The sequence below is a fragment of the Ceratotherium simum genome, chromosome 1, assembly GCF_057802395.1.
Source record: "Ceratotherium simum simum isolate JZ-2026a chromosome 1, ASM5780239v1, whole genome shotgun sequence".
Classification (NCBI taxonomy): domain Eukaryota; kingdom Metazoa; phylum Chordata; class Mammalia; order Perissodactyla; family Rhinocerotidae; genus Ceratotherium; species Ceratotherium simum.
Window position 1 is genome coordinate 22,974,719 of NC_141900.1, and position 27,289 is coordinate 23,002,007.

General features: G+C 35.7%; 1 protein-coding gene across 5 annotated transcripts in view; it reads left to right on the forward strand.

Moving 5' to 3' along the window:
• PHTF2 (putative homeodomain transcription factor 2) overlaps positions 1 to 25,346 on the forward strand; it is a 132,311-nt gene extending 106,965 nt beyond the window's left edge. For 4 of the 5 annotated variants that reach the window (XM_004439327.3, XM_087443421.1, XM_087443683.1 and 1 more), the window contains 8 exons: positions 6,666 to 6,794; positions 8,567 to 8,839; positions 9,071 to 9,202; positions 12,372 to 12,458; positions 18,342 to 18,497; positions 19,390 to 19,485; positions 22,010 to 22,135; positions 22,807 to 25,346. In XM_004439327.3, coding sequence (XP_004439384.1) covers positions 6,666 to 6,794; positions 8,567 to 8,839; positions 9,071 to 9,202; positions 12,372 to 12,458; positions 18,342 to 18,497; positions 19,390 to 19,485; positions 22,010 to 22,135; positions 22,807 to 22,827 — 1,020 coding nt within the window. In that variant the 3' untranslated portion in view covers positions 22,828 to 25,346. The remainder of the gene's footprint in view (positions 1 to 6,665; positions 6,795 to 8,566; positions 8,840 to 9,070; positions 9,203 to 12,371; positions 12,459 to 18,341; positions 18,498 to 19,389; positions 19,486 to 22,009; positions 22,136 to 22,806) is intronic. The other variant, XM_087443554.1, reaches the window with a different exon arrangement.
• Positions 25,347 to 27,289: the final 1,943 nt, after the last annotated feature.

A 27,289-nucleotide genomic window follows, 5' to 3' on the forward strand; every position in this document is an offset into this window, starting at 1 on the left:
TTCATTTGAATATCCCACCAGTACCTCAGATTTAACCAAACACCTCATCTTCCTTCATAAATCTGTTTTTCTTACAGCACTCAAAATCTTAGTGAATGACATCTCCATCCATCTACTCACCAGTCCAGAACCTGGTGGTCATTTAAAATCCTCACTCTTTCTCACCTTCTGTCTCTTATCCAACTCCTCATCAAATCCTAATGGTAAAATCAACAAGTATACGCTTAGAAAACTAGAGATAGAAGGGAACTTTCTTAATCTGATAAAGTGTAGCCATCAAAGAACCTTCTAAACACCTATCATGTTTAATGATGAAATGTTAGGAGCATTTCTGTTAAAGGCAGGAACAAGACAGAGATACCCATTATCACTGCTTTTTCTATCAAAATCTAACCAGCATGTTTTTTTGTTTGTCTGACTGGTTTGGTTAGATTAGACTGATTTAAAGTCCACATTAAAGAGCAAGATGTCAAGAATAGCAAAAACAATTTTGAAGAACAGCAGGGAGACTTTCTCTTCGGGATATAAAAATTTACTTTAAAAGTATAGTAATTAAGATAGTATGGTATAGGTATATGCTATAGACTGAATGTTTGTGTCCCCCTCCCCGCCCCCAAATTTGTATGTTGAAACCTAATCCCCACTGTGATAGGATTAGGAGATGAAAGTGATTAGGTCGTGGGGGTGGAGCCTTCATGAATAGGATTTGTGCCCCTATAAAAGAGGCGCTAGAGAGCTCCCTTGCCCCTTCTGCCATGTGAGGTTACAGCAAAAAGAGGGCAGTCTGTGACTAGGAAGTGGGATCTCACCAGACACCAAATCTGCTGACACCTTGATCTTGGTCTTCCCAGCCTCCAGAACTGTGAGAAATAGATTTCTGTTGTTTCTAAGCCATCCAGTCTATGGTATTTTGTCATAGCAACCCAAACAGACTAAGACAGTGTATAAGCAAATAGACCAGTGGGACAGAATAGAAAACCCAGAAATAGATGCATGCTTATATGGATCCCTAATATATGACATGTGTGGTATTACACATCAGTGGAGAAAGGATGGACTGTGCACTGTATGGTTGTGGATCAAATAATTGTCCATATGCAAAAATTTGTTCCAGATAGTTCCTAAATGTGAAGAAGCAAAACTTGAAAATATGTAGAAGAAAATATAGAAGAAAAATCTTTATTACTTTAGGTAAGAGAAGAGTTTTTTAAACAAGATAGAAAAAGCACAAACATCAAAATTGAGGGGATTGATAAATTTGAATGTCTTAAAATTTAAAACTTTGGGCTATAAATTAAGCCATAAACATTGTTAAAAGACCAGCCACAGACTAGGAGAAGATATTTCCAATGCATTAACTATCAAAAGTATTACTATTACAAAGCCCATAAAGAACTCCTACAGATGAGTAAGTAAAAGACAAATGACTCAGTAGAAAAATGGACAAATATGTGAACAGGCAACTCACCTAGATGGCTAATATATAATAAGTAAAAATGGTCAGCCTTGTTAGTATTCAGGGAAATATAAATTAGAACAATGAGATAGCATTTCATATTGTTCAGATTATCAAAAATGTAAAAATCTGATAAATTTCAATGTTGGCAAGAATGTAAAGAAAGAACTCTTATTCAATGCTGATGTTAATATAAATCTATACAACTACTTTGGAGAGCAGTTTGTCGTTATATAGTAAAATTGAAGGTCTTCATACTCTAGGACTCTTTCATCTCACTCTAAGGAAACTTTGGATGATGGGTACAAGGAGACATTAAAAAGTGTTCATTGCATTGTGTATAATGGTGAAAAATTGAAAATAATGTAATAGCCAAAAATAGTAGAATTAATAAATCGTGGCATATGATAAAGCAATATACAGCAGTGAAATTGAATAAACTCAGCTACATATATCAAAAGGAGTAAATCTTGTGAATATAATTTTGAATGAAAAAAGCAAGTTGCAGAATTATACATACAATATACGATTTATATAAAGTTTTAAAATATGCAAGGCTATATTATATATTACTTATGGATAAAAGCAGTTGCAGTAAGAGTATAAAAACATTCAAGGGAATAATAAACACCAAATTTAGGGTAATAGATCTGGGGAATAAAAGATGGGAATAAGAGCAGGGAAGGGTACAAAGTGAGTTTCAATTTTACCTGTAATATTTTTTTTTATTAAAATATCTGGAGCATGTAGAGGGGAAAGTTAAAATATGATAAAGCCAAGTATTCTCTATCTGATGGGAATGTTTGAATTAAAAAATATATCCATTAATTTTGGCTTCAGCTACAGGAAAAGTGTCAGGGGAAAGAAGTTTTGCTACAGGGGGTTGAGGAGTGAGAATGAAGACTGAGGTTTAAGAAGCATGGCAGTGCAAGTGTGGACAAAGTGAAGTAGTAGTTAGATGCGGAAATTGGAGTTGAAGGACTATTTTGGTCCCCGCCTCCCAAGATGTGAGATATTCGAGCACATATGTACATAGGAGAAAACCAGTAGGGAAGAATTGAAGAGGTACAGGAGAAAAAGTTGAGGAGTGAGGTTTCTTAGGATTCTGGAGGGGAAGTGTCATTAGGAAGCTTAGTCTTCGACAAGAAGAAGAACACACCCTCTGCTGAGATAGAAGGAGGAAGAGTGGGGGAAGCAAGTCAGACAATGAGAGAGTTACTGCCTGATGGTCTCTACTCTGTGAAGTGCAGGAGGCCAGGGGGTCTGTCCAATAAGAAGTGAGGTGATAGGATAGGGGGCTTGTGGATGACGGTGAAGGTTGAAGTTATCGTTGGTGCGAAATGGAGACAGTGGAGCGAGGGTATGTGTATGCATGTATTCAAGACAGTAAACACATTAAAATGAAGAGTCACACCGCCACATTGTTGAGGATCCAGCTGGAACCTGAAACCGTGAATTTGTAGTTGCAAATGTGTAGAATATCACACAGTTGTGTGATATTCTCTGGAATATAGTTGTAATAATCATAATAATAGCAAACATTTAATAAACATTTACTATATGCCAGGCACTGTGCAAAGTAATCTAGATGCATTATCTCATGTAATCCTCACAACCTATGGCAATGTAGTTTATTTTTTATTTTATAGATGAGAATATTGAGGCTCAGAATTAAATAATGTGGCCAAAGTCATACAGTATAGGTGCTCAATAAATAGTTGCTATTTAAGAGACAAAAGAGGGTTTGATATGCTGATTAAAATAATGGATATGGCAAGAGTCTAGACATGTTGGATTGAGTGGTAGATAAAACCAAGAAGGAACTGATAGATTGAAGGAGAGGTGTGTTCAAGGAAACAAGTGTTTTAGAATGGAAGGTTTGAGAGACCTGGTAAGATGAGAAGTTGTGGTTGAAGATTCCTTTCAGACGTAGAGCAATTCAGTGTGGTGACAAGGTCCAGGGGGTGACAAGGTCCAGGGCATGACAAGGTCCAGGGTGACAAGGTCCAGGGGTGACAAGGTCCAGGTGACAAGGTCCAGGGTATAGCTGAAGTTCCCTGAAATTTAAGAAGTGAAAAAAAAAAAAGGAACAGTCCATGAGAATAGGGTGTTGAATGAGTCATCTGCATATTCAACTGAGTCACTAAGGATAATAACTGGAATTGAGGTTTAGGAAGATGCCTGTGAGCTGTTTTCCCAGTGACACCATGGGCGGCATGGAAGCAGGGACCCTGAGTTCTTCTGCCCGTTGTTGTATCACATGGTGCTTGGTACATAAACCTTAGTTGAGTGAATGGATGAAACAAAATAAAATTTTTTCAAAACATGCCAATTAGGCCTTTCTTAAATGATTAAAAAATTGTTTTTAATGAATGCTATACAGAGTAAATTGGCCCTAAGTCTATCACTCTTCTTTTTCGGTAAGATAAAATTTTTTTAGGGTTCTATATTTCTAAGTATAGTATCGTAGGCTTACATTGGTTTTGTTTTTGGATTAAAGACTTGATTTTACACACATTCCTTATTCTCAGCCTTCTGAAAAATAAGCTCATGTTTTCAGTTTTACTAGTAGCTGTGCAATGGAAGTTAGCTTCCTGTGATGAAAAGCTACCAGTATTTTTCTTATTTGATTAAGGTCTGTATTAGGTTTGGAGGACCCCTTTCTGCCCACCATAAAGACTGAAAATCCCTCCTCTAGAGCATTTGAATCTGTGTTCTAGTCAGGATGTTACCAAATTTGTAGTTTTGTTTTGTTTTATTGTTTGTTTTATTTTTTTTGTAAATAGTAACTGAAACATTTCTATGGGAGAAAATATTTCTGCTCTAGTCATGGCTGAATTATAATAAAATATAAAATCATATTCAAGTGAAATTCGTTTTTCAGTAGGTAAAGCCAGATTTTAATGGCTGCAGTTCCCACAGGTGGAAACTCCAATAAAGCGGTTGTCATGGTGAATTTATTTGAAATAAAACATGCCACCAGTTAAGGTTTTCAGGCAGTTTTGAATGAACAAGGAGCAGAGCAGTTGAGGTTTTGAGTGAGGATAAAGAACAATCATTAAAAGAGTTCCAAATTTTAGTTGGAAAAACATACTAAGAAGAACCTATGTGAAAAAATTATAAAATCAAATTATTTGCTCTGATGTTTTCCATGAAAACATTTCCCACTTTTTATAAGTGTTTCATGTAATGCTCTCTGTACACTGCAAGCAGCACATGTTTTAGCAAGACTGTTTTTCGGAGTGCATTTGACACACAGATATAAAGTTCTTTTATTAACTCATTTAAATCCGCCAGTTTCTAGTTGCTCCCTTCCTTTTTGCCCTTTGGCTCTCTAGAAATAGGAAAATGATATCAAATGCTAAATAGAGTAACTAGGAAGGTAGCTAGGCAAAATGAGTACTTTGGGAAGGAGAGTGAAGAGCTTGATTTCCTATTTCTGTCCCTGGATGGGAATTGGAAAGGGAATTGGAAAGCCCTTTAATTCACTGGTACAGACTGAGAGTTTAAAAAAAGAAGCCTGAAAATCAGTGGTTGAAATCTTTTGCCTCTCAGGCTTAAAACTCTTTCCATTCAGCTTCTCGTACTTGTTCCTAGCTTTTTAGTTCCATTATGTTTCATAATTATTAAATTTTCAGGGAAATTTTGATACATATTTTGGTGCAAATTATTTCTATTCCAAACTGGAATATTTTGTTTGGGAATAAATTATGAAACATCATTTGAAGCATTAAGTGGATAGTTAATAACTAGTATCTCATAGCTCTTAAGCCTCTCCAATAGTGAAGTGTATAGTATAAAGGTTAATGTATATTAAAATACTATATCTTTGGAAAAGATAAATTTTTAGAGGAAACCTTCATAGTCAAATAACTAAATGTAAAAGAGCTTTGCCAGTAGCATGACTACTGGCATTATAGTTTGCCTGTAATTATTTATCAGTTTTTATTCTGTTAATAGTAGGCCTGGCACAAATAGCTTTGCATAAAAAAATTAATGTATGAGGGCAGAATAATAATAATTTCCCATATTGAATTATTATTTTATACCTTTAATCAAAACGAATCAATGCAACTTTCCTCCCCCTAGAGGAAAATACTGTATTCCTTAAGTTTACAGAAACATCTTTACCATATTTTAATCACATTTTTGTCCTCCAAAGAATAAATATAACTAGAGTACATTCTTCTGTTCATTGTTAGAAGTTATTTTAATGAAATATGTTATAAAAGTAAGTTAGAAATACTGTAATGTAAATAAACAAATTCATCCCATTCTGGACCTCATCTTTTAGTGTTACTTCTCCTATCAATATCTGATAATATAAAGATTAGTGTTTCATTAGTTTTGTTACTGTCTTTAACCCACATCTATCCTACTTTGAAGTTTTATTTCTTTAATTATAGATCTAAAACAAAAAACAAACAAACAAAGTTAAACATCTGATCCTTTGTATTAAGGCGTTCAATTGTTCTTTTTACCTTTTTCTATCCCTTGTACCACTGAGAGATACTTTATTCTACTTGGGAGAGTACTTCTAGCTCTGTGTGCTTCAGTGTGCAATATTTGCTCTGAGGAAAAAAAAAGTTAAATTGATCCTTTGGAGAAATGCTAGATTAAAATATCAGAAAAGTAACTAAATCAAATATTAAGGGTAGGTGTGTGAGGAAGAGTCTCTTTCAGGATGAGATTATATCATTATTTAGTCTTTCAGAGAGGTTCAAATCTCAGCTGTCGTGTTCTTTTGTATTGAATGGACAATCAGTAATACGAACAATTTGAATTTCATTTGTCTCTGAACATTAGTATATTAGTAGCTGTGTAGACAGATTGACAACTAAATGCTTTTACTGACATATTTTAGAGTATTTTTGAATAATAAGTTGCCTAATATCTGTTAAAGTTAACTTACACATTTTTATAACTGTGTAATTTATTATGCCATCTGTTCAATGTGTATGCTAACTAACTTAAAGATAGAATTTTAGTGTCATTGAAATTGTGTTTGCACAGATACAGCTATGCACAGATATATATATGTTATATTTATAAAATATTTGGTAAATGCATCACCAATTTCTATTTTTTAGTGTAGTTAAAATTGTGTGTGTATAGAGGTATATAGACACACAATTTTATATACACAAATATATGTTTTATTTATGACATGTGATAAATGTATTCACCAATTTATATTTGTTTTTTATAGAGTCATTTGCCCTGGCTCCATAGTTCCCACCCAGGATTAGAAAAAATAAGTGCTATAGTGTGGGAAGGCAACGACTGTAAGAAAGCAGACATGTCTGTACTTGAAATCAGTGGAATGATAATGAACAGAGTGAGTTTTTAAATTTTATTCTTTTAATTCAAAGATAAGACAGTTATTATTAATATGTTAAATAATTACTGAAATATTATATTTATAACTTAAATCACCTCATTTCTTCAACCTGAAAAAAAGTTATTTGTATTTGGCTCCATCTGTGATTGAAACAGTGATTTGTCACCAACCACACCACTCTCATTTTGTAGTGTTTTCACTCTTCTGACCAAGAATACATGATATAATCTAAAATTTTCTTTCTTTATGTTATCCTTTCTTTTGCTTTCAGTGGATCAATCAAATTGAGGAGCTGCTAGATATATAAAAATGTTGATGAAGACTTATTTTTCTGTATCATTCCTCCTGGTTCATGTATTTATTAGTACCCAAAACGTTAAAAAAATTCAGACTAGAAAATTTGTATTGGTACTTGCTTGCCTACTTAAAATATTTGGAAGTAATGCAGCTAGTGGTAAAAATCTTGAGTAGTTTGAAGAAGTACAGTACAAATACTATGGATTTTAATTTCAGTTTCTATTAAATTGTGTTTATCAGATCATTACTACTTTTTAAATTTTACCTGATTCCTCTGGACAACTTGGCATGATTTAACTTGCAGTTCTAAATTTCTCGTGCGTTATTATGCTATAACTGTTGTGCACATTTTATGTAAGACAGGAACTAAAATAACTGGGTCTAGAAATTGATCTACTTCCTATTACATATCTCAATGTGAGCAATGAAGACCTGTCGACAAGGGGTCTCTGGAGACTCGGGTCTAGTTGGTGCTCTGTAGCTTCACTGTCTGTGAACTAGCAGCCGTTTACATAATGTATAATATGACCATAGACAGGTAGCTAGCTGATATGTGAGATCCCTCCCAGTTCTTCCAATCTTGTGTTTTCACATTATTTCTGATTTCCTTTTTTATACTTCCTCCACCCTTTTCCCCCCTCTCTTGTTTAGTATTTTCCCCCTTTAACATACTCTCTCTTCTAAAATGATTTTAGAGTTTAAGGAGACATCCATGTGTACATTGAGCTCTTTGAAGAAAAACACGTTATCAAGTATAATTCTAGATTTTTCCTTTTTTTTTTTTTTGTTTTTTGTGAGGAAGATCAGCCCTGAGCTAACATCCATGCTAATCCTCCTCTTTTTGCTGAGGAAGACCGGCTCTGAGCTAACATCTATTGCCAATCCTCCTCCTTTTTTTCCCCAAAGCCCCAGTGGATAGTTGTATGTTGTAGTTGCACATCCTTCTAGTTGCTGTATGTGAGACGCGGCCTCAGCATGGCCGGAAAAGCGGTGCATCAGTGCACGCCCGGGATCCGAACCCGGGCCACCAGTAGTGGAGCGTGAGCACTTAACTGCTAAGCTACGGGGCCGGCCCTAGATTTTTCCTTTAACGAACTGGATTTAAGTGGATATGAGATCTCTTTTTTTTTAATATTGCAGTATTTGTAAATATTTCAAACTTTTGAAATAATACATAGAATTTTTTTCAAGATCTGAGTAAGACTGAGTTTTCCTTTCATCTACTTAGTGAATTAGAGATCTGATAATGAACTGTTTTTAAAAACTGACGAAATAGTGACTTAGATTTTACATGTAACAGGCTTTCAAACTTTAAGTAAATTTAAATTTCATTATTCATATAGTAAAACTAATATATTTTAACAAAATGATTTCATATTGCTATAAATAAAATAATGCTTAATAGGAATTCATTTTACTGTAGATAAAATTTGTGTAAGTTTTTTTTTCTTTTTTCCTCTCTCCCTATAAAGGTGAACAGCCATATACCAGGAATAGGATACCAGATTTTTGGAAATGCAATCTCCCTAATCCTGGGTTTAACTCCGTTTGTTTTCCGCCTCTCCCAAGCTACAGACTTGGAACAACTCACAGCACATTCTGCTTCAGAACTTTATGTGATTGCGTTTGGCTCTAATGAAGACATCATAGTTCTTTCTATGGTTATAATAAGTTTTGTGGTTCGTGTGTCTCTTGTGTGGATTTTCTTTTTCTTGCTCTGTGTAGCAGAAAGAACTTATAAACAGGTGGGTATAATATAGACTTATGGATAGAGAATATTTTATCTTTTTCATAATAGTCCAAGTATTCCTGAAGTATTTTAGTATTTCATTAAATCATTTTGACCTGCTAATTATTTTCCTGTTTTGTTTTTTTAGTACTTAACCAAATAAAATCACAACAATCCATATTTTGTTGATTTTTGTTTTTCTGTGGTAATCTACTTGGATATTAATCCTTGTCTTAATCTTTTTTAGCGATTACTTTTTGCAAAACTCTTTGGACATTTAACATCAGCAAGGAGGGCTCGAAAATCTGAGGTTCCTCATTTCCGGTTGAAGAAAGTGCAGAATATAAAAATGTGGCTCTCTCTCCGATCCTATCTTAAGGTAGAACCGTAGTTATAAAAGTACTCTTAATGTACTGGCTCCCTCTTGTAGTTCCAGTTTCTTTGTCAATATGTATGTGTGTCTAGATGTATAGTCACATCTGTACTCACGTGGTGGTGCTATGTGACCATACTTGGTGTTCTTTTTGATCCATATGCAGAAATCCAAAATAATTGTGTAACTGGTCCTTGACAGTAAAACAGCTGAAGTCTAAAAGGCTTAAATGTATTTTAAGTAGATGATTCAAGATCAGATTGTCTTAAATTTGTCTTTGTTCATAAATCTCACCAACTTCTACTCATTCAAAAACTAAATTAAAAATTTTATTGCTACCTAGAATGGTTATCACAACCCAGCAGAGGGAGCCCACTGCTTAAAAAAGAATTTAAAAAAATAATCTGTAATCAATGAGTTGTCTCACTGAAGTAGCCTTGTGTCTATTTAAAAATATTAGGTTGTAATTCTAAGCCATTCTTTTCATGCCTTTCTTTTCCTTTAATCTTTTTAAATAACTTACCTAATTCTGGAAGTAAGATAAAAAAACTCAGGAGGGAAATAGGAAACATCTGAATTAGTTTTAGGAAGACACTTCTGAGAATTATTTCTTTGTTGCATTAAGTAGCAGTGAATTTCATTATGTGTAGAATAATTATGTCTTAATCAAGTTGACCAAAGACCAAATATCCTCTGACATACCTAGATTTTTAATGCTTTTTATTTTGAAATAACAATGAAAGAAGTGAAAAAAAGTTAGCACTACGGTCATGCACCACATAACGACGTTTCAGTCGATGATAGACTGAATTTATATGACAGTGGTCCCATAAAATTAGTACCATAGAGCCTAGGTGTGTAGTAGGCTATACCATCTAGGTTTGTGTAAGTATCCTCTATGATGTTTGCATAATGACGAGATCGCCCAACGATGCATTTCTCAGAACATATCCCTGTTGTTAAGTGACGCATGACTATATTTGTCTACGCTTTAGATTTTTTTTTTTTTTGGTGAGGAAGATTAGCCCTGAGCTAACATCCGTTGCCAATCCTCTTCTTTTTGCTGAGGAAGATTGGCCCTGGGCTAACATCCATGCCCATCTTCCTCTAGTTTTTTATATATGGGACGCCTGCCACAGCATGGCTGGATAAGTGGTGCGTAGGTCCGTGCCTGGGATCTGAACCTGCGAACCCTGGGCCACCGAAGCGGAGCGCACGAACTTAACCACTATGCCACTAGGCCAGCCCCTACCCTTTTTTTTTTTAATTAATTTATTTTTTCCCCCAAAGCCCCGGTAGATAGTTGTATGTCATAGCTGCACATTCTTCTAGTTGCTGTATGTGGGACACGGCCTCAGCATGGCCGGAGAAGCAGTGCTTCGGTGCGCACCCAGAATCCGAACCTGGGCCGCCAGCAGTGGAGTGCGCACACTTAACCGCTAAGCCACAGGGCCGCAGCCCCTACCCTTTAACTTAAAAAATTCTTCATTCTGTTTATTTATTTAAGTTGTTAAATTCAATTAACTCAGTCTCCATTGGGAAATGCTGCAAATTGGCATAGATTATTTTTTCTCACTGTGACGTTTCTGTTGTATGAAGGGATGAATATGATCTTTGTTGTGTGGCTTAGTGAGAAGCCACTCCAAATTTCCCCTCACTGTCAACTCTAAGTAGGTATTGCATTCTTTTGTACATTGATTATTTTATTCAGTAGACATTTATTTAATGTTAACCATGTGCCATCCACTGTTGAGGAGATAAAAGTTCCTACCCTTAAAAGCTTACACTTCAGTGAGGGAAACATGTAACCCCAGACCTAAGAATTATTCTTGGTATTTACTTCCCTCTCTTGCATTTGCAACATCTGGTTTATCACCAATTCCCACCCTTTCTGCTTCCAAAATATATCTTGAATCCATTTACTTCTCTTTGTTGCCATTTCCACCACCCTAATTGAAACCATCCTTCATCTTATGCATTGGGCTACTGCAGTTGCATCTTAACTAGCCTTCCAGCATTCATATTTCCTCCTTCCAATATTTTCTTCAGTCTGCCACCAGAGATCTTTTAGGAATGTAGATTTGACCACATAATTTTTAAAACTTTTTGGAAGTTCTCCATGGCTCTTAGGATAAAGAACAAAATCTTAACAGGGCTTATGATGCCCTTCGTGACCTAGCTCCTGCAGATAGCCCGTGTCTTGTCTCATTTTGGAACACTTTCCTCCCTACATTCCAGCCACACTAGACTGCTTCAGATCTTTGAATGCACCATGATCATTACTGTTGCATGCTCTTGCACATGCTCTTTCTTCTGCCGAGAACCCTGCCATGTACCATCGTCCCCTGCACCTTTTTTTTTTTTTTAAAGATTTTATTTATTTATTTTTTCCCTCCAAAGCCCCAGTAGATAGTTGTATGTCATAGCTGCACATCCTTCTAGTTGCTGTATGTGGGATGCGGCCTCAGCATGGCCGGAGAAGCGGTGCGTCGGTGCGCGCCCAGGATCTGAACCCGGGCCGCCAGCAGCGGAGCACACGCACTCAACCGCTAAGCCACGGGGCCGGCCCATCCCCTGCACCTTAGTTTGGTGTAAATATCACTTCCTTAGGGAGATCTTCCTAGGCCTACACAATCTTTTTTTGGGGAGTTAGGAGTGTGGGCCTGGGAAGATCTCCCTAAGGGAGTGATATTTGCGCCAAACTCCCTGCCAGTTTTCTCAGAGCATCCTATACCTTCCCTTCGTAGCACTCATCACAACTCATCATATCTATCTGTTATGAGGAGCTTGATGTTTGACTCCTTACTCATTCCTGTGAAGGTAGGGCCCATGCCTGTTTTTTCCTCTGCCTTATTTCCAGCACCTAGCATAATGCCTCCTTCTGAGCAGGTGCTCAAGAAACATTTGTTGAATGAATGATTAGTGTTTGACAAAATGAAATATTTGGAAGTTATGCTAAAAATTCTATGCTATATATTTACCATTTTCACTGTGTTGCAAATCCTTAGGAAATAGTAACACTTTACAATTAAAATTCATCTGACAAATTAGGTATATTTTCAACATTGTAAGTTACGATCAAGCTGCAGTGATGGATCAACACCTTAATTGAAAGCATGGAATTAGCTGCTAATTAGTAAGTATATTTAAAAGTGTTTTCCCTTTTTTTCCCCAGCGTCGAGGTCCTCAGCGATCAGTTGATGTCATAGTTTCATCTGCTTTCTTGTTGACTATCTCAGTTGTATTTATCTGTTGTGCCCAGGTGAGTTAACTTGTTCTGTGTGGAAATTAGATAATCACATCTATAAATATTCAGCTTCAGAAAGCTTTCTAATAATACACAATCAAAGTAATAATATAAGTAAGCCGTTACACAAGTTTTGAAATTGACTTTTTGCAGTTTATTTTCTTTCAGAAGAATAAACAAATGCATGTTAGTCGTCTCTGTGTCACAAACAGTGGCTAGCATATTGTCAGATGTCTATTAATTGAACATAAAATAATAGTTTTTGTCTACAATTCACCTGGTTTTTATTTCCTAAAACAAACTGGTGAGTGACTAGTTATGAAATTATTTCAGACTATTTTCCATGAATCTCTGCTTTATTCATATTTAATATTCTTTTATTTTATATCTGAATTATCACTGTGACTTGACTGCCTTGTGTTCTAAAAAAGAATTCTCATTGACCAAAATTAGTCAGGAAGCACAAAAGTATCTCAGGATATAGTCTATGCTATAAAACTTAAACTTCTATTTCAAGTAATATGACATACTAGATTACCTGAAAATTCTTCTGCTTTAAAATACCATACATGGGCACCAGCCTGGTGGCGTGGTGGTGAAGTTCACACACTCTGCTTCGGCAGCCCAGGGTTCGCGGATTTGGATCCTGGTCGCGGACCTGCACAACTCTCATCAAGCCATGCTGTGGCGGTGTCCCACATACAAAATAGAGGAAGATTGGCACAGATGTTAGCTCAGAAGCCATCTTCCTCACCAAAACGAATAAAATAGGATACCATACAATGCTGGCAAAAAAGCAAAAACAGCTTTTTAATATACATATATGAGCTTTTTTATATACATATCACATACATACCTGAGTTTATAAGATAGTAAGAGGCCAAAAATGAAGATAAAACTAAAAAACAGAGCAATTAAGTATATGTGTTAATGCTATGGCAGCCCTAGGATAAGGAGGTGAGGTACATTGTCAATCTTAGTATGCTAGAGATTTGAGATTTTATGCCCACATGAGGACAGAAGATGAGGCCTTGACCTGCATGCCTCCTTATACATGCTTACACAATAAGGCCAGAACCTTCAAGGGCCTGCAGTCTCAGTGAAAAGGTGGAATAAGAAAAACGGTCTCTCCACCAGCACAGGAAGACAATAAGGAAGCTTGTCCAACTCTGCCTGGATTCTCCTAGGATATCTAACTGTAGGTGTGCCCTTATTACAGGTTCAGGGTTCAAATGTACATTACAGATCTTGTCTTGTAACCCTTATGTCAAATGTTAGTATAAAAAGTGGTTCTAGGGGCCGGCCCGGTGGCGTAGTGGTTAAGTTCGCACGCTCCCCTTCGGTGGCCCAGGGTTCATGGGCTCGGATCCTGTGCGTGACCTATGCACTGCTCATCAAGCCACACTCTGGTGGTGTCCCACATACAAAATAGAGGAAGATGGGCATAGATGTTAGCTCAGGGCTCATCTTCCTCAAGCAAAAAGAGGAAGATTGGCAATGGATGTTAGCTTAGGGCCAGTCTTCCTCACACACACACAAAAAAACAGATAGATTTGAAAAAACACACAAACAGTACTTCGGAGAAATGAAAAATATAGTCATTGACATTAAAAACACAACAAATAATAAATAGCAGATTGAAGACTGCTAAAAGTAGTTAGTGAACTGGGAGATGGAAGAAATTACCTGGAATATAGGACAGAGATAAAGACATGGAAATATGAAAAGGAGATTGAGACAGATGGAGGATCCAACATATATCTAATAGGAATTCCAGACGGAAAGAAGAGGGAGAGCAATATTTGGAGAAATAATGGCTAAGAGTTTTTCTGAATTGATGCAAGACATTAATTTTCAGATTTAGGAAGCAGAACAAGAACAAGAAGCAGCAATAAAAATAAATCCACATTGTAGAGAAACTGCAGAACACCAAAAACAAAGAGAAAAATCTTAAAAGCAACCGAAAGGAAAAGACTGATTTTTTTACTCACAATTTCTTATTGCATCTCAGTTTTTTCTTAGGGTTTAACTTCAGTGTTCCTGAAGTACATACTGTAGTAATTCCATCTCTTATGAACATAAAATCTATCTATTGCTATAACAAAAGACACATAATAACATTGAAAGGTTTTGAATGTAAAAGGATAGAAAAAGATATCATAGGCAAATACTAGCCAAGAGAAAGCTGGTGAATTTACATTAATATCAGATGAAATAGACTGTAATCCAAGAAGGATTATTGGGGATAAAGAGAAGCCTGACAAAAATTATTATTATTATTGTTATTTTTGTGTGTGTGTGTGTGTGTGTGAGGAAGATCAGCCCTGAGCTAACATCCATGCCAATCCTCCTCTTTTTTTGCTGAGGAAGACTGGGCCTGGGCTAACATCCATGCCCATCTTCCTCCACTTTATATGGGACGCTGCCACAGCATGGCATCACAAGCGGTGCATCTGTACGCGCCCAGGATCCGAACCCAGGCCACCAGCAGCGGAGCACATGCACTTAACCGCTATGCCACGGGGCCGGCCCCCTGACAAAAATTAAAAGAATAATTTATCAAGAAAATCTAAGAATTCCAAAGTAATCATATAACTTTGAATATATCTGTATACAGCTAAAATCAATATTACTCTAGTGAGAAATTGACAAAACACCACCTTGGGGGATTTCAACACATTTCTTTCAGTAATTGATAGATTAAGCAGACAAAAAAATGTAATAAAGATATGTATCTAAACAAGATAGTTAAAATTTTGTTCTGAAATTGGAGAGTACATATTCTTTTCAGGCACAAGGACAGTTTATAAAACTTTACCATGTATGAGGCCGCAAAGTAATTCTCAACTGATAATGTACAGACCACCTGGTCTAGCTGTAATGCAGTTCAAGTAGAAAATAATGACAGCAACAAAGAAACTCATACATCTAGCAATTTTAAAACATACCTACAAATAACAAATGTGTAAAAAGAAAAAGTGTAGTATTAAACTGTAAACTACTGGCACAGTTGAGAATTTTTTTAAGAATACTAGTATGAGTTACTTTATGTCATTAAAGTTGAAAGCTTAGGTGGGCAGTTTTGTAGAAATGCATAATTTATTAAAACTGATTCAAAAAGTAATTGAAAACCTGAGACCTATAACCATAAAGCAGTATTGATTTGGTAGTTTAAAAATCTGCCACCAACAAAAATCCTCTAGACCCATGTGGTTTTACAGATGAATTTTGCCAAATAGTCAAATAAACAGGAAATCCTAATCCTACACAAAGATCTAGAAAACAGAAAAAGAGTGAATATTCCTCCAATTCATTTTATGTGGCTAATATAACCTTGATACCAATACCAGAGAGACAGTATGAAAAGGGGAAACTGTGAGCTAATTTCCCTTATTACCTTAGATGCAAAATACTAGGAAAATGAAGACAGCAATTTAATAACAGTAAATAAGCCATGACCAAGATAGTTTATCCCTGGAATGCGAAGGTTTTCAACTTTAGAAAATCCATTAATCTAGTTTGAGCTCCTTTAGTGGACTAAAGGAAGAGAAAACATCTGATCATCTAAATAGATGCAGAAAACAAATTGGTAAATTTCAGTGGAGATTCATAATACAATGACTGGAAAGTACTGTCCTTAACCTGATAAAGTATATCTCAAAATTTGGAGGAGGGGCTGGCCCTGTGGCCTGGCAGTTAAGTGCGTGCGCTCCACTACTGGTGGCCCGGATTCGGATCCCGGGCACGCACCAATGCACCGCTTGTCTGGCCATGCTGAGGCGGTGTCCCACATACAGCAACTAGAAGGATGTGCAACTATGACATACAACTATCTACGGGGGCTTTGGGGAGAGAAAGGGAAAAAAAGGAGGAGGATTGGCAATAGATGTCAGCTCAGGGCCAGTCTTCCTCAGCAAAAAGAGGAGGATTGGCATGGATGTTAGCTCAGGGCTGATCTTCCTCACACACACAAAAAAAATTTGGAGCAAACATTATACATAAGATATATATTACTTTAGGGTATTTAAAATCAGGACTAAGACAGGTACCCTCTCTACCACTTCTAATCAGCATTTTGATGGAGGGTACTAACCAGTGAAGACAGGAAAAAGAAATAAATGGTGTAAAGATTGGAAAGGAGAAAACAAAATTATAAACTATATGATTATCTTTATAGAACATCCAAGTGACTTTTACAAATTATTAAAAATATGATACATGTTTTCGAAGATCAAGATCAACAAAAATGGATACAAAATCAACATTAAAAAATCAGTTTTGGGGGGCCGGCCCTGTGGCTTAGTGGTTAAGTGTGTGTGCTCCGCTACTGGCGGCCCGAGTTCGGATCACAGGCGTGCACCGACCCACCACTTGTCGGGCCATGCTGAGGCGTCGTCCCACATACAGCAACTAGCAGGGTGTGCAAGTATAACATACGACTATCTACTGGGGCTTTGGGGAGAAAAAGGGGGAAAAAAAAAAAAAGGAGGAGAATGGGCAATAGATGTTAGCTCAGGGCCGGTCTTCCTCAGCAAAAAGAGAGGGATTGGCATGGATGTTTGCTCAGGGCTGATCTTCCTCACCAAAAAAAAAATCAATTTTGTTCCTATAAGCCAGAGATCAGGAAACTTCCTCTGTAAAGGGCCGGATAGTAAATATTTTAGACTTTTGCCTGACACATGCAATTTCTCATATATTATTCTTCTCCCCCACCCTCCCCTTAAAATTTTAAATACTACAAAAGACACCAAAAATGGCAAAACAGAGTCTGGGGAAAGATATTGGCAAAATATATGATTTAAATAGCATTGTTATTCAGAATATATAAATAACTTCTACAATCAATAAGAAAAACAGACAACCTAGTAGAAAAAAAGTGGATATAGGATATAAGAAGGTAACTTGCAGAAGAGGAAACTAAGTGATGAATAAGCATATAAAACATATTCATCCTCACTAAGTAATCAGGAAAAGTACAACTAAAACAATAAGAAAACAATTTATACTCATCAGATTGGCAGGTGTTAAGAAGTTGGATAATATCAAATGTGGACAAAAATGAGGTCAAAGGGAACTCTGATACACTGCCGAGACTATACATTCATACAACTGTTTGAGAGAAATTACTGATATCTAATAAAGTTGAATATATGAACAACCAAGGACCCAGCGATTTCACTCCTAGATTCTAACTCCTAGAGAAAGTCTTACAAATGTGCACAAGGAGACGCATCAAAGAATGTCTATTGCAGCGTGGTTTGTAATAGGAAAATTGGCAACAAAATAAATGTTAATTGGTAGAGTAGGCCAATACAGTGTGGTTGATTCTTTTACTGTAATACCTTGTAGGAGTTAGAATGAATGAATTTAGAGCTTAGTGTTTCAACATGGATAAATCTTGAAAACAAAGTTCAGGAAGTAAAAAGTAAATTAAAGAATGATGTGGGCAATATGATAACATTTATGTAAATTCTAAAATATATATAAAATAGCACAGTTTAAGGATATATATATAGCTAAATTATAAAAACTGCATGGAAAAGATAAACACAAAATTCATTACCCTTACGGTGGGGTTGGGGAAGAAGGGGAATGATGATCAAGAAAAGTTTAAAGGGGCTTAATCTGAATCTTTAATCTTTTATTTTTCAAAAATCTGAAAGAAGTGTTGCAGTTATTAAGATCGGACAAGAGTGGGTAGAAACTCCATGGGTTTTAATTACATTATACTCAATACTTTTTTATGTGCTTGAAATATTTCATAATAAATGTGGAATCTTTTTTAAATGTAATACGACATTCGTGATCAATCTGTATAAGGTTAAAATGTTATTTCCTTTTAGAAAGAGATTGAATGATGTTGCTTCTTCATGTTGCCTTTTTCACATACACTTTTAGTTGCTTCATGTGCATGAGATCTTCTTTGATTGTCACTACAATTGGGAACTGGTGATCTGGTGCATCTCGTTGACACTGTTTCTCCTAAGATTTGTTACCCTTGGGTCAGAAACAAGTAAAAAATATAGCAATACCTCAATATTACTTACTGAACAGGTGAGAATGCATGTTTATTATGTTATAAATTAATGTCTGTAATCTACATATTAAACTAAAAGTTTTCATTTACATCAAGTTTTTCAGGCAGCTGTGTTATTAGGTTAAGACTATTTGTGTTATAATTTTCTAGGACACGAGCCTTCCTTCAGTGTTTCTGCCTTGATGCAGATTTGAACTCTGATCTACTGTTTTTGTGTCCCATTTTCATTTGACAAGAAGGAAGTTCCATTTATAGAAATGATGGATTTTAAACCAGTAGTGGAATACGTTTGCTTTGAAGTATAGCAGAGCCATATTTGAATAAGTATGAATTTTTATTCAATAGAAATAATAAAGCATAATAATTTTGATGGTTAACTTTATTTTGTATGAATTTGTTTAATATTTTCCTTACCATCTTGTAGGAATTATTCGAAAAAACTTACTGCCAATGAACTTGTTGAGTATTTTTGTCAGGGAAAGTTTCATTTTAAAAAATCACTAACCCTATCAAATGGGCTCAGTTACAGGGAAAGGGGAGAGGAGCCAGCAAACCAACTGATCGACTTTACTCAGTTATGATTTATTCTGCTGGCTGATTTGGTTCTGGGACTAAAGTGTTTTACCTTGTAAATAATGCCATCCAATTTTCCTTGCTTGTTTCAGCTTTTAGTTACATTTGAAAAGTTTAAATAACAGTTATTATTTTCTTATTATTAAATACTAGAAGTTTATTGTAGGAAATTTGGAATATACAGTAAAGTATGAAGAACATTCTTAATATCACCTATAATTTCAATAACCAGAGAACTACCATTAATATTTTAGAGACTATTTTTCAATTCCTTTTAAAAATGAATATTTGTTATAATTTTAAGTATGTTTAATTATTTACGTTTTTTTATTAAAGATAAACCTCTACTTGAAAATGGAGAAGAAACCTAACAAAAAAGAGGAACTGACACTAGTGAATAATGTTTTAAAACTGGCTACTAAACTGCTAAAGGTAAAAATAAAATTGAAATGGATATGGTGGAGAATACGCTGTTCAGACATTGTATCTTAGTCTTTTGTAGAGCCTACCTTGTATTTGGTTTTCATGATTATCCAAACTGTTTCCAAATTATATTTGAGCACCTTCATGCAATTTACATTTTACTTCTTATTGCAACACTAATGAAAGTAATCCAAATCATTTCAGTTTTGAAATTTTAATAACTTTTGAAATTCTAGGACTTTTAATAATTTTAGAGATTTGTAGAGGTTGGCATCTTTGGAAATTTTTGCCTCCTAGAATTTTTGCCTCTCAAAATAGATTTCAAAAAAGAATTGATGTTAATATGGAAATTTTTTCTTTTCTTTTTTTTTTTTTAAAGATTTTATTTATTTATTTTTCCCCCCAAAGCCCCAGTAGATAGTTGTACATCATAGTTGCACAGCCTTCTAGTTGCTGTATGTGGGACGCGGCCTCAGCATGGCCGGAGATGTGGTGCGTCAGTGTGCGCCCGGGATCCGAACCCGGGCTGCCAGCAGCGGAGTGCGTGCACTTAACCGCTAAGCCACGGGGCCGGCCCTGGAAATTTTTTCATTTCGTGTTTCTCAGAGCAGTCTTCTGCTTGGCCTGAGTTAGCTTAAAAAATAGTAATACATAATCATTACAATAAATGTATATCACCAATAAACATTTAAATTTTTAAATAATTTTTGGTAACAATTAAAAAGAATATAATTTGAGCATATCTGATCTCGTAATAACTCTTTGGAGGTAAGTTAATAAAATATTTTTATCACTACTTTGCAGTTTTAGTAATGCTTTTCCGTTTTAAAAGGAAGATTTTTTTAAAATCTCAATTTCTGTAACAAATTGAATATAATTCTTAGAGTCATTGGTAAGCGTTCAGAGAATGGTGTGAAATTAGTTGTGTCTCAGTGTTATGGTTAATTCTTCAGTCAACCAGAAAGTATGAATTGGGTGTAGACTGCACCTTATAGTATATTAGACATTGAAAGCATTCAGAAGAGGTGGGTGGGTTTGTTTGATACATATATGTTGAGTATGTTGAGAGTGTGGGCACCATGCTAGACAGGAGGAGGCTGCAAAGATGAGACTTAGGAGCAGCTTCAATCACAGAGTAGAGAGAAATATAAAAATAACTAGAATACAAAGCACAACAGTGTGATCCTTCTGATCATACATAGTCTTCTAGTCAGAAACCTGGGACTTAATATAGATTGCTCCTTCTCTCTCACTCTTCACAGCCAAGAAAACCTCAAGCCCATTAATTCAACCTCTCAAATACCTTCCAGTGCATCCCCTTTTCCCTATCAATACTGCCCTGAGTCAGGCCCTCCTTCTCTCTCACTTGAGCTTTTGATACCCTGAACTCGCAGGCCTCCCTGCTTCTGGCCTTGCTGCGCTCTAATCCGTCTTCCTCATTGCTGACCCGGGGATCCTTCTCACGTGCACATCTGATATACTACTGCTCAATTCAGTTCCCTCAGTGCCAGTCTGTCAGTCCAGTCTGCCTGAAGAATGACCCTTACCTAAGTAGCCGGTTTTGTCAATTCACAGTACCTCTTCCCTTGCCCTTGGGCTCTGACCATGCTGAGCGACCCATAGCAATTAACAGGTGCCATGCTCTCGTGTGTCTTATAGACTACGTGCTCTCCCCACCCAGTGCGTTTCAGGAGCACCTTCCTCTATGGCCCTCTGCCTTTTATACATACCTCCTTATGAGACTCTTATAGTTGAATTATTTATTTGCATGTCTATTAGACTGTAAGGTCCTGCAGCCCAAATCTTAACTTCCCAGAGCCTAGCACAGGGCCTGGCATATAATAGAACTCTAAATGTTTGAATCAGGGGCCAGCCCAGTGGTGTAGTGGTTAAGTTCACACACTCTGCTTCGGCAGCCTGGGGTCCGTAGGTTCAGATCCCAGATGTGGACGTATGCACCACTCGTCAAGCCATGCTGTGGCGGCATCCTACAAACAAAATAGAGGAAGATGGGCACAAATATTAGCTCAGGGCCAATCTTCCTCGCCAAAAAAAAAAAAAAAGATATTGTAAATGTTTGAATCAATTAATCCATGTATTTGAAAATTAATTGTCTCAAAGGGGAATTTTTACATATGTACTAATATTGGCAGAAAATTTGGCTAATTAAATTTCTAATTCTTCTGCAAAAAGATACTGTTCTTTTTCAGTTTCTATTCTTATACTAAAAAATGTTCTTAAACCTTCTTGTAGCTGCTAGACCAGTACTTTACTAGTCATTCATTTGGGACAGAAATTGGAGTTACAAATTTAGGTTACAGAGTTCCTTTAAAGGAAGTCACTTTCTCCTAAAAAAGTTAAAACTATATTTACTTATTTCAAATTTAACCAAGTTTATCCTTTCTAAAACTATCCATGATTTGTAACTGTTTTTTGAAACTGTTTTTAAAAATCCTCATTATATATTGCCCTGAATTAGTTTAACTGATAATTCTTAATGAATCTGAGCTCATGGTTTGTCCTCTTCTGCTAGGAATTGGATAGTCCCTTTAGATTATATGGGCTTACAATGAATCCACTGCTTTATAACATCACCCAGGTTGTCATCCTGTCAGCCGTTTCTGGTGTTATCAGTGACTTGCTTGGATTTAATTTAAAGGTAAGAGCTTGCAGGTGTTTTTATTTTTTGGCGCCCTATCACATTTTTGTGACATTTATTTTACCCTAGCACTCTTTTGAGATCTCACTTGCGCAGTAATGGAGTCATTTTGATTATATCGTATATAAGTAGTGAAAATAATTTCACATTTAATTTCAAAGAATGATAAATATTCTCGGTTTGTAATACTGATAGAACTCCTAATTTGGAACAGTATTCATTGCAAATAGGACTCTTGTGGAGGATAAGTGGAGGTATTTATTTTTACTCACGTAATCTGAATCTAATTTGGATGATAAAAAAGAAAAAGAAGATCCCTATTTCTATTTTTGGCCAAAAGTTATATTATTTATCTATACAGCAATGCAAACATCCTCCAACATTATGCACAGCTATTAGTGAATAAGGTGTAAAATATTCCTATTAAACAAGTAGTGTATGTATATTGCCACTTCCCAGTAAAAGAAAGCAAGAGAAATCTGATTTTCATTTTTTTATTTGTTTAAGGTGAATTCTTCTTGAAAATAAAAGGATAAAGGAATTTTAAATAGTAGAATCTACACTTGTTTCTGAATGAAATTTAGATAAAAATAGTATTAGTGATATAATTTAATAAGTTGCGATATTAAAACTGGCTCTAATGGTCAATACTTCTCTGGCTTTTTCACTAGCTGTGGAAGATTAAATCATGACAGCTCAGAGGAAAGAAGAGGTAACCTCTTGTCCAGGATAGGAGTACTGATTAAGCTGCCTGGAAGCCGTCACTGACTCTGCCTCAGGAGTCTCAGCTGGGAATGGAAGTGTTTACATCAGACTGTCTTGTGCAATTCTTATATTTATTTTTCTTGTTCACTGTTTTTTACATTTATTTTAGTCTTTATATTTTATTTGTAGCATTGATGTACTTAATTGTTGAAAGGGTGATACAACTGATATCAAGATACTTGAGATCCTGGTAATTGCTCATAAATAATTGACAAATAACAAATCATGAGAATAGAAGCCATTGCTAAGCACTGTTTCTCCATCAACGCCGTGAACTTGCCTTACTTGAGGAAGACTTCTTTAACTTTGGAATATTGCGTTGGACTCAGCTAAACACATAAAGCATTTTCTTCGGTAAATCAAGATTCAGTCAGGGTTTCTCTTGAATTATCTTGGAGCAGTGCCAGGATCTACACTGATTAAGCTGCGGTTTAAGCACCCTTCAGTATTAATATATATGGTATTACATAACAGGTCAACAAGTGCTCTTTGATGAAAAAACTCTTAATAGAGCAATAATTGTAAATGGTTACCATACTGTAAGATATTTTGATAAAAATTAACTAGTAATAATTGTATTTATTTGAAACACTGGGCTGTTTGCACAGCTCCAACTGTGCATGCTCAAAATGTGCACTTTTTAAAATTGTTACTTTTAATGCGTATCTTTATATGGGCTGTGTTATAGTATACTAGGGCATGATGTGGTATCCTTTGGAGTGAGGTATATACTCATCTCACAAGTGAAGTGCCTATTGATATTACTAAAGTACATTATGTTTACTCAAGTAGAATAATTTTATCCCCATGGTACACTATAGTTATGCTATTCATACCACACTCAGATGAACAACTTAAGAATAAGGTTATGAACCAATAAAGTACTTCTCTGATTGCTAGTTATAAAACTATATTGAAATTTTCGGAAAAGACAACTTCAGCTTGCAAATTCTGTCCTCTAAACTTAATCTGGTACATCCGTCACACTCTCCTCCTGTTATATAAGGGCTATTTTAGATGCTTTTAACCTGGAACGTTAACCCCCATTTCCCCACCCCCAAATAATTTGCCAAGTGTCGAAATGAGAACTTATGTTGGCATGTTGGGTAAATAGGGCGAATATGATGGTATCTTACATTGGGCCTTGGTTTTAAGTTGTTATATTTGTACAATCAAGAATATTTTAGGAATTACATGAAACATGAAATGTTTTTGCAATTTTTTTTTAAACTGGGTGGCTAGTTTCTAAAACAAAGAATTTATTTGAAACAATCTAGAATTTTCTTGGTGCAAGATGTATCATGTTGAATATCCTCACGTTTTTTACTATGTTTTAGGGAATTTAAAATAATTAATTGTAATTGGTTTATTTGACTGGTGCAGTTGTAATTCCTGAATCATAATCTTACGGTCAGGAATGTGTAGGGAACAGAGCCATGTTGTAACAGAGCTTTGCTCTCACCATTCCTTTTGATCAGCCTCCATTCGGCCTCGTTGTGTACTATGTTTTCTTTCTGTAGAAAACAACAGAAGCATTTTGTTTTATTTGCCTATGTTCTAATGTTTCATGATGACCAAAGTGCATTCTGAGTTTTTTCAAGGAATGTGTTACTGGAGCTTTAAGTACATACTTATTTTCTCATGTGAAAACTTAGGCTTTGTCTGATACTTTTCTTCTTCCTCTATTGTCTAATGTTGAGGTTGTTTTTAGGAATTATATTTTATAAACTTTTTCAAAATAAGGTACATACCTATACAGAACTTAACATTTTGCACAGAATATATCAAATATATTTTGAGAAAAAACGTACAGCATGAGTTCTGTTAGGAATAAAAGATGAAACGATTGTATCTCACAAAAAAACTTATTTCAGAATGGAAATATTTTTGAGAAAAGTAGCTGAGTATACTGATTTATGAAAATGCTTGTTTTGGATTGAAGTTCATTTTAACTTAGAGTTGGGAGTTGGTTTATTGAGTACAGTATACCTCTCAACTTATTAATAATATGTTGAATTATGTCACTAATGTGGGCAGCAATAGAGTACTAATAGGAAAAAGTGGTCATTTTAAGCAATTTCAGGACATAAATGGAATTGTTTTCAAAGCAGAAAAAATGACATTGCTGCCTTTAAGAATACCATGAATGTAAGAAATGGAAAGAAATTGTAACATATGACATAATATAGAAAAGGCAGTTCAGAGATAGAATTGTGGCAGATGTGGTGTGTTAACTGTGGTTTCTTTGCCACCTGTGTTGTATTTGAAAGTTTGAACAGCAACTTTAAAATAAAACATTCTGTGACTGACAGTGTTAAACTGGAGGTGTTTTTTTTTAATCTTTAAGTCATATACATTTCTATGGTAATTTTGTGTTTACTGTAGCATAAACTTTGGTTATAACTGTTAGATTTCAGGGGAATGGAAATAAATTTTTTAAAACTTCCCAACGTTTCAGATTTGTTATGATTCTCAGAACATGAAAGAATAATAAATAATACATACACAGGTCTTTCATCACCAAAATGCTATGACATCATTAATGTTTGCTTATTTGTATTTAAATACAGAACATTGGCTTTAGCCTGGGATATTAAAACTCTGTCAGGGAGATAGTAGTGTTTTTAATCGAATGATTTTGCCACATGAATTCAGCAGGAGAGAGTATGGTTAACAATAAGATGGGTAAGCATTCTAATATTTCTGTTATCTGATTGGTACAAGTGTTCATAGGGTTTAAATTAATCAGTGACTATTAATTCAAGTGCACTTTCAAACTTACTTTAAGCTCTTTTTTTTTTTGTTTTTGTGAAGAAGATAGCCCTGAACTAACATCCGTGCTAATCCTCCTCTTTTTGCTGAGGAAGACCGGCTCTGAGCTAACATCTATTGCCAATCCTCCTCCTTTTTTTTCCCCCAAAGCCCCAGTAGATAGTTGTATGTCATAGTTGCACATCCTTCTAGTTGCTGTATGTGGGATGCAGCCTCAGCATGGCCAGAGAAGCGGTGCATCGGTGCGTGCCCGGGATCCGAACCCAGGCCGCCAGTAGCAGAGCGTGCGAACTTAACTGCTAAGGCCCAGGGCCGGCCCTTACTTTAATCTCTGAATTGGCTCTTTGAATGAATCTCCCTTCAGATTTCCAAATAGAGCAATATGACTGGCACCTCTTTAATTTGCCATATCACTCAGAAGACTAATTCTGAACCTTTTTTCTGCCAAGCCTGTATGAAGGGTATATGAGTGCTTATCAGTAGCTCTCCACAGTGCTTACTCCCTGGGGAGTAGACTGCTGATCTAGGAGGTTGCACAGTATACTTTCAAAAAAGTATTCCCTAAGCAATTTGGGAAATTTGTCCCACTTGTCACTCCTCACCACCTTGAGAATTACTGTCTTAAGATCAAGAATTTTATAGAATGTAAATGCCATGAGATTTTAACTGCATTCACCACTGTATTCTCAGCACATGAATCGGTGCCTGATGCATAGAAAAATCTCGATCTATTTACTGAATGAATGAATGGAGTCAAATAGGACCTTTGACACCACGTAGTTCAAAGTCCTCATTTTACCAGATTAAAAAAAAAAACAGGTCACAAAAGAGGTTAAGAAGCTCGCCCAAGGTTGCACAACCAGTTAGTTAATGATAGAACCCACACTCTCCTTTATTCCCTTAGGAGGTATATTCTTTAATAGTCTCTGTACCTCTTGACTAATCAGAATACTTAATCATAAGAAAATATTCTGGAGAGAAGATACTGATAAATTATCCGTATTTGTAGTGAGGCCCTATGTAAACTAATAAGCCTTGGCAATAGGCAACAGTCAGAATTTGTTTGACATCTCTGTTCAACTCTGCAGTGTGGCCTGTTGGAAAGAAGCTATGCTTTGGAGTCAGACTCGTTTTACAATCTTGGGCAAATTACTCAACCTCTATGAGCTTTGGTTTTCTCAGCTGTTTGGTACTGACAGTAATACCTATCTTACAGGGCTATTAGGAGGTTTACTGAGATAACATATGTAAGCACCTAGCCCCAGAACTGACTTGTATTAGTTGTGCAGAAAGATTGGTTCTCTTCCTCCTTCAAATAAGTAATGGCCTAGGACAATTAAAAATTTCCAAGCTAAACCATTCATATCACATAAGATACATGCATCCCCGCCAAATGTGAGACATAATTAAGAATCATGCTTTGTATAAATTATCATACATGAATTTTTACAAGGAGTTGACATTTAATTCCTGTTCTTCGTAAGCAGGCAGGCTAAAATGTGAAGGGAAGTTTTCTCATTCTTTTGTAAGCCTGCATGTTATATCCAATTATGAACAATTTTGCTCAATTGTCAGGTGCATATTCCATTCATATCTTTTCAGTGTTAGATCTCTGTC